Source organism: Diadema antillarum, unplaced genomic scaffold, assembly GCF_040938485.1.
Source record: "Diadema antillarum isolate AM-2024a unplaced genomic scaffold, OU_Dant_1.0 scf00000211, whole genome shotgun sequence".
Taxonomy (NCBI): Eukaryota; Metazoa; Echinodermata; class Echinoidea; order Diadematoida; family Diadematidae; genus Diadema; species Diadema antillarum.
In genome coordinates, this window is record NW_027271100.1 from 2,055,014 (window position 1) to 2,073,682 (window position 18,669).

Sequence of the window (18,669 nt, forward strand, 5' to 3'; positions counted from 1 at the left end):
TGTCTTTCACATATTCATTTGATAGCGGTCACACATGCCACATTTGGGGTCATTTGCTCAAAAAATGACAGAGTACTAGTAGTTCGATCCACAATTTTTAATGAAAATATGCCGTTGCCATGGCAACACATGTGATACTAACGAATAAGTTCTCTTGAATATCTGCCTTTAATAGCGGTCTCACGTGCCAAATTTGGGGTCAATTGCCAAACAATGAGAGAATAGTTTGATCAACAAGATTTTGCAACGGTAAATTTGGAAAATTTGACACTAAATGTGGTTGACCTGTCATGACATTTGCAGTAAAAATGAAAATTTTGACATTTGTGGTCGACGTGTTATGACATTAACTTTTGTGGATAATCCGATTTTGACATTATATTGTGGTCGACGTGTCTATGACATTAGTGGTCGTTATGACATTAGTGGGCTCTACATGCACCCCTCCATCTTTGTGTTTATATATTATATATACAATGTCACGATAATTTTGTTTTGTACTCTGTATATTACATGATATAATGTCAACTAAGTGGAATATGAATAAGACGAGTTATTTTACAGCTCATGTGCATAATAATAATAAGCCCTGTCGTCCAATCAAGCAGTAAACCTGGTAACACCAGTACCCAAGGAGATCGGTGCCCCGCCCCTTGCTCGGTCAGAGGGCGCCTAAACTCCTGTTGCAGGTGGACGTGGAAAACTATCCTGTCGCTCCACGCTGTAGCTATTAAAAAGGACACGGAACAGTACTCGCGTTGCAGCACGACGTACTAGTCTATTACACCACTGCAGCGTCATAGAAGCTACCCAGCAAGTTGACCGAAAGATCGGTCTGTATCTGTCCGTCGGGGAATGTTCCGCGGAGACTGCGTCTGGCTTAATCACGGATCCCCTCCGTATACAGACCGAAGTCAATGATTGCGGCTCCTGTGTGGAGCAGTCGCGCACAGATCAAACGTTACGATAAACCAAATTTCTGACAGCTTTTTTACATTCAAACAAGTTTGACATGACATGACACATTATGCAGCAATATTTGGGATAAATTTCTCAATTGTGCAATCGAAATACTCACATAAACTCGGTTATAACGCAGACATTTTATCGATATCGCAACATCGCCGTTCGCAAGCTGTAAGTCGCCATCTTGAATCTGTAAGCCAATCACATGCGAGGTACGTGTTTAAGTAAAACAAACACATAGAAACTACCTCGCATGTGATTGGCTAAGAGATTCATAGTGTATGTTTCTGCAGTTTGAACGTAACGACGCGACAGGCTGTGTTTTACGTTGAAAATTCTACTAAAATTTTGGATTATTCATTAATCTGGTGAGTTTAATGTATTCTTAAAAAGCTAATTTCACTATACAAGCTTAAATTTGCCGACCTAGGGCCGTGAATTAGACGCAATCGAGAAGGGTGAGGTACCTCACCCAATTTTCCATAGAGACAGTGGTTAAGAACATCCACACAGCAATGGGTACTGCAACCTTCCGTCTGTCTACGGAGGACAGCGTTAATGGCAAAATATAAAAAGAGTCCTCCTTACAGACGGATCTTTCTGTCTACCCAGCAAGCTGAGCACAGGCGGTGAGCACAATCTTTGGTGAAATCTCTGTATGCGTCACGCCACGGTATATCCGGTAAGCATCGAATCATTCACACACTATCTATTGTTTGAATCAATGCTGCAGTATAGAATATACATCTAATTCAGGCGAAGTTACCAGCCGTGAAGACGTCAACATGCACGTGCACAAATAGTTTTTATGTACCGTGTCGTGTTACTGTTTGGCTTTCTGTTTCAGTGATATAGGACCTACAAGAATAAGCTTCAATATTTGGTCAGTATTTGCAGGTATACGGTCTTGATCGCGTTCCTGAGCTTTCCTGCACTGTAAGAGCACTCACTTAATTAAACACGTATTTGTAGAGCTGAAATGTCTCACTTGGTATTCTGTTAATTATTCTATTTCTAATTTCGTCAATTACACGATGATGATCGAGTTTGGTGTACCATCTTATATGAACTACAACTCGTCCTGAAAATACTTCCCCTGCCTGGATACCTTCAGTGTATACTCTAGTAAATCGCCGCTTCCGTTTCATGCAGGCAAACAGTGCAGTGCATGTATAAAATGATATGTACAGGAATTTTAGAGTCGCACGATTTGGTCATGCGAATTCTACTCGTTCGGAGATCGTTTGTAGTGCTCGTCGCTGAAACCATAATTGTGTCTGACCAAGGAGGTAATCTCTCATACCTCCTTGGTCTGACGTCTGTCGTCTCTTTATTGCTAGGATCTTTGGCTATAATTACAGTGTACTACATACATTCGTGGCAGATGTTGCCTTTTGAAGGCACGAGCCTTTTGTGTGTGTTTGTGCAAGGTTTGTGTTTATGCGTGTTTGTGGAGTGTGTGGATCATGCAGACATTCCGAAGTGTACACAGTAGTCTAGCAGCCAGAAAGGGTCCCCGTGCACCCCCCCTAAAACAAAATTCTACGATATGTTCGAAGATCGTCAGAACCTGTATTTTCCGAATCCGGTTGTCGCCAGCGGAAAAAAAGGTTGCGCGCGCGTCTTATTTGCATATTTCTAAGATGGCCGCCGCCCGTTGCTAGGAGACGGATTATTTTTGAATAACTTTAGTTAGGAATAACAAATTACCATAAAAATGGTATCATTTTGAAGAGAATTAAATTTCCTACAAGCTGATACCCCATTTGATGGGATAAATAGTTGTTGTCATGAAATATTAAGGAAGGAATTATGTTTTTTAGCATTTTTCTAAAAAGATAGGGAATTTGGTTATAATGTTCTTTTCCATACATCTAATATGCATTTACAAATAACATTTGAAATTTCCTAAAATTATCCCCCAGTCATAGCTATTATCATGTGAAAACGGCTTTCCAATACACCAATTCCTTTAAAAGTTACACGACATTAAAGGGGATAAGGTTCAATAGGTTTTACAGCAATATTATTTTAAGGGTTATAATGTCTCCGCGCGCAATTGCGTAGGTTCTGTATCTGGGGTTTGTTGTAGATCACTGCTATCTATTGATCAAATCTCATCGAAATCGGCGAAGAAAGAAAGAAAAATTACACTTTCTATTCCTTATATGAAATAAAAATGTTTTTTTTTTTCTATTCTGTGTTACCAAACTCAATCCATTCAGCTTCCCATATGAACAGTTTCTTGTCTTTTTGGATTCCCTCCAAAATCACAACTTATCTGATATTAAAAAGTTAAAGAAAAAAATTTGACGTGACAGTTTCCTCTTATTGGAAGATTAAAGTGAAAAAAAAAGAAAAATCTTATGCTAAAAGCCCTAAGAAATAAAGAACTTGTTAAATGGCCTTTCAGAGTTTAAAATGAAACATGGCTATCTTACTTTTTCATAACAAAATGAAGGGAAGTATCTGTGTAGTTCATGTCGGCCCATACTGGGTTACTATTCTTCAGAAATGATCCCCGTGCACCCCCCCCCCAAAAAAAAATCTACAATGTGTTCGAAGATCGTCAGAACCTGTATTTTGCGAATCTGCTTGTCGCCAGCGGAAAAAGGGTTGCGCGTGCGTCTAATTTGCATACTTCTAAGATGGCCGCCGCCCGTTGCTAGGATACGGATTATTTTTGAATAACTTTAGTTAAGAATATCAAATTACCATAAAAATGGTATCATATTAAAGAGAATTAGATTTCCTACAAGTTGATACCCCGTTTTATGTAATAAATAGTTGTTGTTATGAAATACTAAGGAAGGATTTTTTTTTTACATTTTTCCCAAGAAATACAGATTTCAGTAATGTTTTTCCCATACATTTAATTTCTGTTTACAAATAACATCGGAATTTTCCTTAAGTTAAACCCCATAAATAAGTATTATTATGTGAAAGCGGCTATTCAATACACCAATTCCTTTAAAAGTTACACGACATTAAAGGGAAAAGGTTCAATACGGTTATACAGAAATTTAAGGGTAATGTCGACGGCCGCACTTGCGTAACGCGTGTAATACTATAATAATCATTGCAAGTATGAGACCCTATCACTTCTTACATCCAAATTATTGATTAAATATCATTACATCTTGTGGAATATGAAAGCAAATTAAATCTTTTATTCGCTATCACCTTTGATCTACTCAGCTTCACTTTTAGTTTACGTCTTTTTTCATCAAATAGAATAAAGGCCTTACGAGAGGTGTAATTTCATGACGGCCGAAACGGGCTTACCTGGATAGGGGTTTCCAACATATCGATATTAATCAAACTTCTCTTCATCAACTCTCATTCTTCTGATCATCTTCACACACATACTCACACCTCCAATATCACACACAGGCATTCATGCACGGGAAATGAGCTCAGTCGTGAATTTCGTGAATTTATTCAATACGCCATTAATGCATTCATGGAACATCAAACTCGAATGCTTTATTTAGATGTCGAAATAAGAGTTACATGTATACCGCACAAGCGAAATATTTCTCACCATGCTCTAGCAGGAAATCAATTTATTTTTTTAAGATAAGATCGCACATACGTGTTCTCATTCTTTGGTGGTTCGCCTGATGGTTTTTAAACATATTGCTCACACGTTTATTATTGCCAAGAAACTAATAGATAGATTACAAATACCAAGGAATGGCATTGATAAAAACGAATAGTTGCAAGTCAAATCCAGTCGCTTTCAAATTCTGTTTTTTTTTTATAAAAAATGATTTCATGCACTTAACTTTATTACATGGGTTGATTTAAATGCAATACAACGTAAACTTGGTTGTTGAATCCGTTAGGAGTGACTAATAATCAATATTATACAAAAATGAGAGAGAGAGAAAAAAAATGTTATGGTTAAGTAGACCATGGATCTATAAAACATTATATATAATATATCTATATCTATATATAAATATATAAATATATATATATATATATATATATATATCACGTTTATATTTATGCAGGTTTGTATACTTTTGTGTTGTGTGTGTTTGTGTTCAAGGATGTTTGTGTATGACTAATGTGTTAAACATTAGACATATTCAGTGTGTAAATGTTTAACCACAACGAATACAATATTTTCATGTTTTCCACAGAAATTAGACATCTATTATAATTAGATAAATTTACTAAAATGATTTGAAGTGTATCTGCTATAGGCGCATCTGACGTGCAATCCACTTTATAGAGCGCATGTAAGTTCCGCTGGAATAACAACTCATGCATGAGTTAAATACACCATCCAATGTTTTCAGATATCCATGCCCTACTCGTCCGCCGGTCCTTTTTAGATAGAGTAACTATAAATGTGCATGATCGATACCCAAAAGATTATTGACATTGCACGTTAAACACTTTCACTAGGTTGCCATTGTCGCGAGTCTCGATATGCTAATACATGTATACTATCTACCACAAATCGATTCTTAGTCTACGAGTGACCATGGTGATCTTATCATGGCTTATCACATCTTGAGGTCTATGGTGGTAATCGTGTTGATCGTAGAAGAATTATTGGACTGTTTGAAAAATTACTACGATCAACACAATGTCTTTGACTGACATCAAGATTTGATTATCTGATGATCAGCACGATTAGTCCGCGAGTAAGACCACGATTTCGGGCGAATCGAGAAAGTGGACCCAGCTTAGTGAATGCCACGAGAGTGGAAACGTACCATAAGGATAATCAACACGACAGTTTCAATACCGTACATATCAATATTTACATATCTTCCAAGATTACTTCACCTATGTAATCTAGATTCTTTTGTATGCCTCCGCCAAGAAGTGGTGCCGGAGGCATTATGTTTTCGGGTTGTCCGTCCTTCCGTCCGTCCTTCTCTCCGTCCGTAATGAATTTTGTGGACAGCGTAACAAAAAAAAAAAAAAAAAAAAAAAAAAAAAACCTGAAATTTGGCATGTATGTGTATTGGGGGTGAAATTCTGCCTATCAACTTTTGGGTGCACATGCTCAAGGTCAAAAGTCAAAAGGTCGAGGTCAAATGCTTAAAATTTCACTATTTCCCTCATATCTCTGCAATGCCTAAAGATATTTTCTTGAAACTTAGTGTATACAGGTATTACCCAATTAAAATTCACTGGTAAAAGTTTGGGGTCATAAGGTTAAGGTCAAATGTGAAAAGGTCAAGTGAAAATGTTAAAATTTTACTTTTTTTCTCTGTATCTTGGATATTGTTCAAGGTATCTTCATGTCAGGTCAGGATGATCTGCTACTGGTACCCTGTAGCCCAGTACAACCTGTTTCAGGGTCGGATTGTCGGCGACTAAACCGGCAAACCCACCAGTCTCCAACTGGAGAATGGTGAGGAGGGTGGCTGGACACCCTGGTGGAACTAAAAACAAGATCTATCTTAAGGGCATCGACTCTGGAGAGTCAACGATGGCCATCCAGCAATGCAGAAGGACCCGGCCACCCACTGCATTTTCTTGGCCACGATAGTTCTTATGAGAGTTCGTAAACATTGTGGAAAACCGGCATCTGATGGTGGGACCCGCAGGCCAGATGATGCGTCAATGGCTACTGGGGAAGAGGAGCGTGTTGCACCGACTAGGCACAGCTGTAAGGACGCAGAATATACTGCCGATAATCCTGTGCATGAAAGGAGCAGCACAAACCTGAGAAAACCTAGAATTATAGGGACATGGAATGTTCAAGGAATGAATGCTGACAAGATGGAGATCATCATAACCCGAATGGGAGAACAAAATATCAGTGTGCTTGGTATTTCAGAGACTTGGTGGCTCAACCAAGGTCGTTTCACTACCGAAGATGGCTACACAGTTGTGTATTCAGGCAAAGACGGCGGAAAGAGGGAACACGGAGTAGGCTTCATCCTGGACAAAAACTCGGCTAAGTCTTTCTTGGGTTTCAACCCAATAAGCAAAAGAATTATTACTCTCAGACTGGAAGGTCACCCATTTAACATCTCCGTCATCCAGGTCTATGCGCCAACATCTACTGCATCTGATGAAGCCATGGAAGACTTATGATCAGCTCCAAGATACTCTTGACAAGATTCCGAACAAAGATGTTCTTGTGATAATGGGAGACTGGAATGCAAAAATTGGCAAATCAGTGACCAAGTCTAAGATCGTCGGAAAATATGGATTGGGAGAAAGAAATGAACGTGGAGATAGTTTGGAAGATTTCTGCCAAGCTAATGACCTGATTGTTGGAAACACTTTCTTCCAGCAGCACCCCCGAAGACTATGGACATGGAAGAGCCCCGGGGACAATGTAAGAAACCGGATTGACTATATTCTCGTTAAAAGAAGATGGCGCTCTTCACTGCTCAGTGTTCGGACAAGACCAGGTGCAGACTGTGGGAGTGACCACCAGCTTCTGGTTGCACAGCTGAAACTAAAGCTCAAAGTAAAGAAGAAAGAGACACCACCATTAAGGTTTGATGTAGACAACATACCGGAACAGTACACTGTTAGTGTGAGCAATAGATTTCAGGCACTTCTTCAGATTGATGATGAAGAGCTGTCTCCCAATGAACTGTGGGAAGGAATGAAAGAAGCAGTGTTAAGCACAGTTAAGGAGGTCATCCCAAAGAAGAAGAAGAAGAAGCAACCATGGTTATCCAGAACAACATTAGAACTGACTTGCTGACAAGAGACAGGATGCGAGGAAGAGAGGGGATATGGCTGAGTGGCGAAGACAACACAAAGAAGTGTCAAAAGCAGTTAGAGCTGATCAACGTGCCTTCGTTGAGAGAAAATGTGAGGAGATAGAAAGAGCAGGGAGTGATTCTAAGAGGGTGTATGCTCTGGTCAAAGAAAATGACTCAAAAACCATCAGCAAGGTCAGATGTCATCAATGACAGAAATGGTACCACCTTAACAGAGAGCACAGACATAAAGAACAGATGGGCCTAGTACTGCAAGGAGCTCTACGAGCAGAAGACCCAGGCAGACTCTGCCAACAGCAACCTAGGGGAACAAGAGTTAGAACCACCCCCGTTATTGGAGGAAGTGCGCCAAGCAATGAGAGAAATTAGGAACGGGAAATCACCAGGCTGGGATGATATCCCAGGCGAGTTATGGAAAGCCTCTGGTGAGGAAGGCATAAACATCACGTGGAAACTATGTGACAGAATCTGGAGGAATGTAGAATGGCCCGAGGACTGGGGAAGAGCGGTCTTTATCCCGATACCTAAAAAAGGAAATGTAAAGGAGTGCTCAAACCATCGCACCATTAGTTTGATAAGCCATGCCAGCAAAATACTACTCAAGATCATCAACAACAGAATGAAACGGCAGATGGAAAATGAGATATCTGAAGAGCAGGCTGGTTTTAGAGCAGGAAGAGGCACGAGAGACCATATCATCAACATCAGAAACATCATTGAGAATTGCCGAGGACACTCTGTACCACTCTACCTGTGCTTTATAGATTACAGCAAAGCCTTTGATTGTGTCTGTCATGCAAAATTATGGAACACTATGAGAGAAATGGGTTTTCCTAGCCATATAGTGAAGCTCATTAGCAAGCTATATAAAGATCAAGAGTCTACAGTACGAACAAGCAGAGGTGACACAGAATGGTTCAAGATTGGTAGAGGTGTCAGACAGGGATGCATACTATCGCCCCAGCTTTTCAACATCTATGCTGAACGGATTATGAGAGATGCCCTGGGAGATTTCCTTGGTGGAGTGACAATAGGTGGCCAACGGGTAACAAATCTCAGGTATGCGGATGACACCACCCTGGTTTGTAACAACAGAAGAGAATTGATGGATCTACTCAGAGCAGTAAAAATAGCAAGTGAAGAGAGGGGGCTAATGCTGCATACTAGAAAGACTAAGATCATGGTTGTAGATGGAGAACGGAGTTTTGCAGATGGTGTCTTTTCTCTAGATGGTGATGCCATTGAAGAGGTGGAAAGCTTCGAGTTCCTGGGTTCCATCATAAACACCAAAGGGGACTGCTCACAGGAGATTAAACGAAGACTAGCAATGGCCCGGAATATGGTACAAAGTATGACAAAGCTCTGGAAAAGTAAACTCCCTTCCTCCCTCAAGGTCCGGCTACTAAGATCTACAGCCTTTGCCGTGGCATCATATGGCTCAGAATCCTGGACAATGAAGTCAGCAGACAAGAAGAGACTGGATTCGTTTGAGATGTGGTGCTATCGTAGGATACTGAGGATACCATGGAAAGAAAGAAGAACAAATACATGGGTGCTAGAGGAGCTTGGAGTGGAAAAGAAACTACGGGCTGATATTGTGGCCAGAAAATTGACATATTTTGGCCATGCTACCAGACATCACTGCCTGCAGAAAACAATCATCCAGGGAATGGTTGAGGGAAAACGTAAAAGAGGAAGACCCGCAGCAAGCTGGCTTGATGACATCAAACAGGTGACTGGAGCAAGCATTACAGAGGCTACCAGAGCTGCCGCTGACCGCAGACAATGGCGTTCTCTCATCCGAACCACACCTGCATATTTGTATGCTACGTGACTAGAGAGAGAGATCTTCATGGAACATAGTATATATTATGCATGTACTGACTGGAAGTGATTATCTAGGGAATTTGGGGTTCATGGGGTCAAAGGTCAAGGGCAACACTTCAAAATTTTACTATTTCCTCATATTTATGCAATGCCAGCAGGACTTAAACTTGGTGTATGCATGTATAACCCAAAATAGAGATTCTCTGGCAATTTCTTTTTTTTTTGCCAAAAAGGTCAAAGATCAAGGATCAAGAGAAAGTGCTGAACTTGCTTCTTCCTCCATGTCTCGGAAGTGGCTCATGGTATCTTGAAACTTAGTACATATTTATGCATGTTCTGCCTGACAGTGATTCTCTTATGAATTTTAGGGTCAAAGGCCAGATGAAAATGGTAACAATTTTCTACTCAATACAAAAATTGCACTTTTTCTCCATACCTTGAAAATTACTTAATGCATAAACTTATGAAAGGGCCAAAGTCAAGTTAAAGTCCTAAAATTCCCAAATACATGCTCTCCTATTCATCCAATTAGACCTAGGTCAAGGAAGGTGACCATTTTGAATTTTGAATGGAAACAATGTCATTATCGTTTTCAAATTCCCAGTAACAGGGCATTTAATCTTGTTGCTTTCGCGTGGCCTTTCTTTCTATGATATACAAGAAGTAAATTTGTTATTGCTTTCAGCAATAACAAATTGGGGCCCGTTTATCTATATCATGACGAACCTCCGGAATAACGAACCTTTGGGGGAAAAAATGAACCTTCGGAATAATAAACTATAACTACTATTGTTATATTGTACAAGCTTTAACGCCGACATCTATTAACCTACTATATTACTACTTTCACTCTTTGAAAGGAAACACGCCAACAACCAACGACACAACAGGAATGGAAACAATGGCATTATCGTTTTCAAATTCCCAGTAACAGGGCATTTAATCTTGTTGCTTTCGCGTGGCCTTTCTTTCTATAATATACAAGAAGTAAATGTGTTATTGCTTTCAGCAATAACTAATTTGGGCCCGTTTATCTATATCATGACGAATCTCCGGAATAATGAACCTTTGGGGGAAAAAATGAACCTTCGGAATAATAAACTGTGACCAATATTGTTATATTGTACAAGCTTTAACGCCGACATCTATTAACCTACTACTACTTTCACTCTTTGAAAGGAAACACGCCAACAACCAACGACACAACAGGAATGGAAACAATGTCATTATTGTTTTCAAATTCCCAGTAACAGAGCATTAATCTTGTTACTTTCGCGTGGCCATTCTTTCTATAATATACAATAAGTAAATTTGTTATTGCTTTCAGCCGGCAACATAGCTTTCGATGGTTTGTGATATCATTAGAATTAAAACATTGAGCTCTCCATAGCTGACAATTGTAAAGTAGTAGCCCGCCAAAGTTGGATTACCTTTTTTTGATACGCACTGTATAACCTGAAAAAAAAAAACCAGATTGATTGGGTTTTTATCAATTGTACATTATAGCCACTCAAATAATGATGTATTGTTTGAGTTAGTCTTCGTACACCACTTAATTACCAACTGCTAATAGTAGTCGTAATCTTCGTTGTAATATTAAACTAGAAATGTCGCTATGACGACTGGTATGCCTCCGCCATAATGCATGATTCTCCTAATAGGTCTATAGTACATGTGGACAATGTGTGATTACATTTTCACAAAATTGGCAAAATATTATAATGGCATGTTTGTCACAAATGTGTTGAATGGTCACCTTCCTTGACCTAGGTTTAATTGGATGAATAGGAGAGCATGTATTTCACTTGATCTTTGACCTTTGACCTATCGTAGATTTTTTTGGGGGGGGGATGCACGGGGACCATTTCTGAAGAATTTATGATGTAACCCAGTATGGGCCGACATGAACTACACAGATACTTCCCTTCATTTTGTTATAAAAAAATAAGATAGCCATGTTTCATTTTAAACTCTGAAAGGTCATTTAACAAGTTCTTTATTTCTTAGCGCTTTTAGCATAAGATTCTTCTTTTTTTTCACTTTAATCTTACAATAAGAGGAAACTGTCACGTAATTTTTTTTCTTTAACTTTTTAATATCAGATAAGTTGTGATTAATTTCACGTTCTTGGAGGGAATCCAAAAAGACAAGAAACTGTTCATATGGGAAGCTGAATGGATTGAGTTTGGTAACACAGAATAGAAAAAAAAAAACATTTTTATTTCATATAAGGAATAGAAAGTGTAATTTTTCTTTCTTTCTTCGCCGATTTCGATGAGATTTGATCAATAGATAGCAGTGATCTACAACAAACCCCACATACAGAACCTACGCAATTGCGCGCGGAGACATTGTAACCCTTCAATATTGCTGTAAAACCTATTGAACCATATCCCCTTTAATGTCGTGTAACTTTTAAAGGAATTGATGTATTGGAAAGCCGTTTTCACATGATAATAGCTATGTTTTGGGGATAATTATAGGAAAATTCAAATGTTATTTGTAAATGCATATTAAATGTATGGAAAAGAACATTATAACCAAATTCCCTATCTTTTTAGAAAAATGCTAAAAAACATAATTCCTTCCTTAATATTTCATGACAACATCTATCTATCCCATCAAATGGGGTATCAGCTTGTAGGAAATTTAATTCTCTTCAAAATGATACCATTTTTATGGTAATTTGTTATTCCTAACTAAAGTTATTCAAAAATAATCCGTCTCCTAGCAACGGGCGGCGCCCATCTTAGAAATATGCAAATTAGACGCGCGCGCAACCTTTTTTTCCGCTGGCGACAACCGGATTCGGAAAATACAGGTTCTGACGATCTCCGAACATATCGTAGAATTTTGTTTTAAGGGGGGTGCACGGGGACCCTTTCTGGCTGCTAGACTACAGGAGAACCAAAGCATTCTCCCTTCGCATGGCTTGGCTTGGGAATCCCCAGTACGTCGTTGACTAGTCTGGCTTCCAGACCCTCTGGAGCAGGTTTAAGTGGATTTGCATTCGGCAAGCATATTATGAAAGGAATCCAATTGACAAAGAGTCTGGAAACCAGACTAGTCGTTGGCGCTTCTTCGCCTATGTAGGTCAAAACTCCCCACCTCCCAAAAAGAGACAAAACATCAAAAAGCAAACAGAACAAAAGAAGGCAATTGTGCACTATAAACGAAACCCATAAAATTACCAGACTGGGGAATTCCAAAGAGATCGGCTCGGACCTCTTTAGGGAATTCCCATCCCAGTCTGTTCGCGCCCTGTGGTCATGTGATCTTGCTCCCCTCAGCAGCAGTGCTTTGATATTGATACCAAATTGGGTTTTTTATCATATTATTTAGTTGCATGATACCTTAAACGTCAATGCAGACAGCCTGATCAGGCTTATTTATCACATCTATTTTGATGCCGCCATCACCACACGTTAAACTGCATGTCGTGTACTCAGTATGTTTTGAAATAATTATTGATGATGTTCCATAAACTGGTGACCAAAACCAGATGATATACGGGAGATAGTTTATGAAACTGAATGAAATTGAGAGTCACGTATTGAATTGACAACCTTTGATTGATGCCTGCCTGATATTGAAGTGCAACTAGGCTTTGCGCTTGGAAGATGAAATCTTCATGAAATCTTGCTCATAGCAAGGAGGTACTAGGCCTAGTACCTCCTTGCTCACAGTCTGAGAGTCCACTTTCCACAAAGCTATACATGATTACGCTGAAGGGCTTTGAGGAATTTACTATAATAGGGATCATCGTATCTGCAGGTTCTGTATTTTTTGATGATCTGCAGTGTAAAAAAAAAAAAAAAAAAAGGGGGGGGGGACCGGAGCTCGTGGAGTCGCATATTGCAATTTAAAGAGGAATGCGTTTTATCAGTGTGTCTATACCCCTAGAGTGTGAGCACTGTAAGCATTCTGTCATATTTGACCTAAAGCACATTCGAAGTCTATTTTGTAGGGCCTATACTATACAGTTGCACCACATTATAGCATAATAGCCTAAACCTTTTTTTTTTTGTAAGTGGTAGAGAATGCAGTAGTATCATAGGCAATGCAAAAATGTTTATATTCAACTTAACCTTAGGTATTTAGCAATGTTTCGCAAGTTTTAAATCTTCTCTGCTATATACATAGGCGCTGTACGAGACGTGTTGTATTACCCTCGTGGAGAATATTATAGGGTATGGAGGCTCAGAATATCACCCTTCGATAGCATTCTCGCTAGAGCGCATAAATGCCTTCAGGTCTTTCAGAAACGATCAAGCTATGATATTAGAGTCTTTGCACAATAGTTTGAAATCCCAACTCCGTACGCCATTCCCGACTCTTTTTCCAATTATTTTTGTTTGTTTGTTCATTTACGTTAAAAAAGATGATCGGTAAAGCCACCAAAAATAGATATCAACGAATTATAGCAAACCTATAAAAGATGCTTAAACTTCGAAGAGCTATTTGTAAAATTTTCAGTAGTGGAAGTCAAAATGTTTTTTTTTTTAAAGAATTATTTCATGATAAATATGTTCATACGATTGAAACTGTCTCACAATGATATTGCAAATGCTCAATATATTTAGAGCAAATAATTGAGAGTATTTCCGTGCAATAACTATAATCTTTAATCTCATTTTTATTTCATAACACTTTATGGCAGGTCGATGCAACAATTTGAACGTTATTATCATATGCACATACACTAACACTTGAATACACACGTTAATGTACTGATCTCTTCACCAAGTAATCGTAATCCCATGCACATATCCCAGATGATTACTGATAGAATGACCAAAATTGCCTTGCTCCTCAAGGTATGATACTGATGATATATAAGGCGCAGGTCCTACGTATTGTTTTGTAGTTCTTTTCCGCTGAACAGTCAAATGCTAAAATGGGTCCTTCGTCTTGATGTAAAGACTGCTACAGTTGGCAATTTCCTGATCTCTAATAAACGGTAAGTTATTCCAGAGTCTCGGAAGTGCCCGGTCATCTTGGCAGCTAACATGATATTGTTTTAACTGTTGGGATTTGTAGAAGAGGAGTAGCTTGCGCAGTTTATGTGTTCAGCGTAAATGGTGTGATCACAAGATTCGCAATGCTCTTTTATCATCATTTTGGACTTTTTGCAGACGAAAATGTCATTCCCCGGAGCTCCACCTGTTCCAGACGTCCATAAGACGACAGTTGGTGTGTCGGCCACCAAACTGCCAGTTGGGTCAATGCTTGAGATCAGCATCACCCTGCGTGGGAGCCGTGGAAACCCTATTGTAGTGCCACAAGCTCTGTCCACATTGGATCTAGTGATGGAGACACCGGGTGGTCAGACAGCCAATCTTGTGGTTCCCAACCAGCTGTCTGCCAGCGGAATATGCGTCACGAGGGTGTCTTTGAAAGACATCGGGCACCACAAGATCCACGTCAAGGTCTGTGGCAGTGACGTAAAGCACAGCCCCGTCTCGGTCCTGGTCTGGGTACGGGGGAATTTGGTCAAAACCTTTAAGCCGTGCATGAACAATCCTCATGACGTCATGAAGCACGAAAACATCTTTGTCGTAACAGACAAGGATTCAAACCAGGTTCAAGTGTTCGATTCCATCTTTCGACCAGTCAATAGATTCGCCTCTCCGGATATGCAAGGCTCGGGTAAGTTTGACCCTTATGGCATTGCTTGGACAGGAAAGAGTTTTGTTGTGACGGATCTCGCTAATCACCGGGTTGTGGAATTCAGCAATTTTGTCCCCACCCAGGTGTTTGGACAAGAGACTCTCCACCAGCCCTGTGGTATCGCAGTAGCCCGAAATGGAGACGTGTACGTTTCCGATTGCTTCAAACACTGCATCTTTGTCTTTAATCAGCAGCGCCATTGCACTGGAATCTTAGGCGGCCTGGGATCAGCGCTCGGACAGATGAATACGCCTTGGTTTATCGCAATGAATTCGCAACAACACCTAGTTGTGGCAGAATTCAAGAACCGCCGGATCCAGGTCTGGAATACGCATAACAACAAGGCACTGCGGATCATCGACGTCAAGCACAACGGGAAGAAGTGGGACTGCAGAGGTTTGGCCGTCGATCACCATGACAACATCTACGTCACTGTCCGTTGCGGCTTCATGCCAGGTTTCAGCGTGGAGACAGTTCTTGTGTACAGTCCCACTGGAGAGTTCTTGGGCAACTTCGGCGAAGGTTTCGATTACGTGAGAGGTTTGACCGTCACACAGGAGGGACAGAAAACAATGGCTTATGTCGTTGACGGAGCCAATCACCGCATCATGGCCTACGAAATGTAAAGAAAGATCTACGGAAAATAATGAGAGCTATTTGAGCAATCAATGAGTATTGTTTGAAGCGGAGTGTTATTTTTATCTCCATTCCAACAACTCTTCTATTGCTGACAAGATGCCATTCGTAACATCTCATTACGAATTTCGATATAGGGCCTACTTAGTGCTTGATAGTCTGTTGTGTAAAGTGGTTGGTACAATGTATTGGTATCGATTTTCCGTCAAAATTATGATGTCATGAATTGTTGAGGTTGCTTAAATTCAAAATATGTGTTTTTGTTCTTTTTTTTCGTGGAGCTCAGCTGTTTTCTTGAGTGTTAATTGTGTTTGTGAACCATGCATGGCTCTGTAGTTTTTAGTTCTGAATGATACATATGTATAAAATCCTATCATTTTGATTTCTTTGTCAGATTTGCTACATGTTCTCTCCCTCTTATAAAGAGGTTGCTGTATATCTTTTTAGTTAAGGCATTATATTTTAGGGAATGCGGCTTCACTAATCCTGTGCACATTGGTTGTGACAATTGTGATGGAAATCACTTATCATTTGCTGCGTGCATTAGCATTAGTTTTTATGTGCAGGGTATAGTGTGTGCCTACGTTTGCTGACAAATTAATGACTGATTGTGAATTGTTAAGTGTATTTTCAGTAAATAGTACCCGCGCCTTATAACCACGGTGTATATACGAACTTTCAAAGCTATTTTTGCTGTAAAGCTGCATGGTGTTTTTTTTTAATCAACCTTTCTTGTTTTGAGCAGCTGAAATGAATTCATGCCTTGTTGTAATCGTTGTGGTTATTTTGTTTCTCATGATATCCAATATCACGATTTAATTTCCGGAAGCTTTTCTGTGTAGATTTAAGCTAGTCGAGGGTTAATAGAGCTCGAAGAACTGGTTGTTATAGGATGAAGAAGAAATCGAAGTACATGTAGAATTAGTTTTGAAAAGCAGTGGAGTGGAACAGTATTCCCGTTCGGGCGTTGGCTCCGAGGAAACCTGAGTGATGCTGTGCGTATAGTCGGTGGGGATTTTGGAATCTCAGAGAGCGAATGAACACCGTTCGTGCTTTATGCGTACATTTATTGTGTATTACGATATGATTATTGTTCCGCAGTTTCGCAAAATTGCAAGCATGATATTTTGCATGTACTTCATGTTATTAAATATGAAAAAATAATTACTCGTTCATCTCCGACCTATAGGCAGGTGCCATTTTTTAGAACTCACAAGTCACATTCCATACTTTCATGTGGCACTGGTTAACACTGAGTAATTTGAGAAGGGTGATTATTCTTTTTTACGAAGAAGATAGTGATTGCTTTATTGAACGTTCTCTTGCTGTTTTGAAGTACAGTGGATTAAACAGTCTGAACTACATACTGCATGACTGTAACGCATGTAAATAGTGTATGGTCTTGGTGATGTGCTCAGACCACAAAATAATTTGTGTTCGTTATTATAGGGCAGTATATAATAGGCCTACCCATGGGTATGTCGGCACGGAGACTAGCTGGTAAACTGGGCCCCGTTTCATAAAACTTGTTATCAATGACATACAACTGCCACATATCAGATGACAAATTTGCTCTCAGCCAGTCAGATGCAACGATTTCAGTAGCTTGTCACAATTACTATAACAACTTGTCACTGATAACAAGTTTTATGAAACGTGGCCTTGGTGGCTACTCGAATCTCACTGGTTTGGGAGACGTCTCCTGAAGACTATAGCAGAGTCTCTGGAGAGTTGCTAGAGAATCGTGCATACAAACTGATTTTTTTTTTCCCCCCGGAGACTTTTTCTAGTCTCTGACAGGTCTCGGAGACGTCTCTATCAATTGCGGCCATGTTGCAGGGACAAATTATTGTGTGGACCTGCGAACGTTTTCGGACCTTGCATGCGAAGGCCCATGGCGAATTACCCGGCAACAATGTATAGACGTCTCGGGACGTCTCCTATATGATGACAAGACGTTTCGGAGAAGTCTCGGCGACGCGCAACGTTCTCTCGACTTCAGACAAAAAAAAAAAAAAAAAGTTATAAAGGTTACCGTGTTTGGAGACGTCACCAGTATACATCCGCCTTTTTGATGGTAGTGTACGCTTCTTCTTTTTTTTATAGTCTTTTTAGTCGCGGCGACGTCTCCTCCAGTGAGATACTAAAGCACTTTGGAGAGGCTTTTTTTATGAAGAGGTATGTAGGAGGTGTCTATGATTGCATGTTTCTTATTGGCTGAATTCATCGCCATCTTGGTGACCTGAAATATTCGTTGATGATGGAACGTGGGACTCGGTGTTAGTAAGATGTAATGATTGCATGTCAGAAATGGCGTGTCATGGCTTTGTATGTATATTCAAAAGGTACTGGCCGAAATCTGTACTACTTTATAACATAGACGTTTTTGTGAATCCAGTAGATTCCAATAATTTTTCTTGTTATTTTTATGCCCAATTTTGTTGGAACTTATACGGTTTGCTTAATAGCATTTTCTCTGCGTATCTTTAGAGTCATAATGAACAAAATTGAATGTATACTCGATACTCTGCCGATATAAATATCTCACGTGATCGATTACCAATCACACAACAATCTTTACTGTATAGGTCTTGGTATTGTTGTATACACTTGCAGACACCTGTTCATCTTATTTATGTGACTATTATGTAGAATCCCACACGGCTTCTTCATGTATACTGCATAGATGCGTTGACTCAAATGCTATTCATTCGGTACTCTTGTCAAAGTCAGTGCGTAGAATAAAATGATGAAAACGCTACTTGTCCTGCATCACATCTTACTGATTTTCATTTTTTTAGTTCATCACCAGTGCCAGTGAGAAATGGAAGAGTTCAAAGTTGATGCAAAGTGGAAC

General features: G+C 39.7%; 1 protein-coding gene across 1 annotated transcript; it reads left to right on the forward strand.

Annotated features, from left to right (window-relative positions):
• The first annotated feature begins 1,244 nt into the window (after positions 1 to 1,244).
• LOC139724317 (uncharacterized) lies at positions 1,245 to 17,554 on the forward strand. The gene is made up of 2 exons (XM_071635461.1): positions 1,245 to 1,648; positions 14,642 to 17,554. Exons 1-2 carry the CDS (start codon positions 1,625 to 1,627, stop codon positions 15,800 to 15,802), a joined length of 1,185 nt encoding a protein of 394 aa, XP_071491562.1. The 5' UTR covers positions 1,245 to 1,624; the 3' UTR covers positions 15,803 to 17,554.
• Positions 17,555 to 18,669: the final 1,115 nt, after the last annotated feature.

Excerpts from the sequence above, each read along its gene's own strand:
- LOC139724317 (XM_071635461.1), top strand. The coding sequence starts at position 1,625 with ATGCGTCACGCCACGGTATATCCG. Across the intron at positions 1,649-14,641 it reads GTCACGCCACGGTATATCCG|ACGAAAATGTCATTCCCCGG; the intron begins GTAAGCATCGAA and ends GACTTTTTGCAG.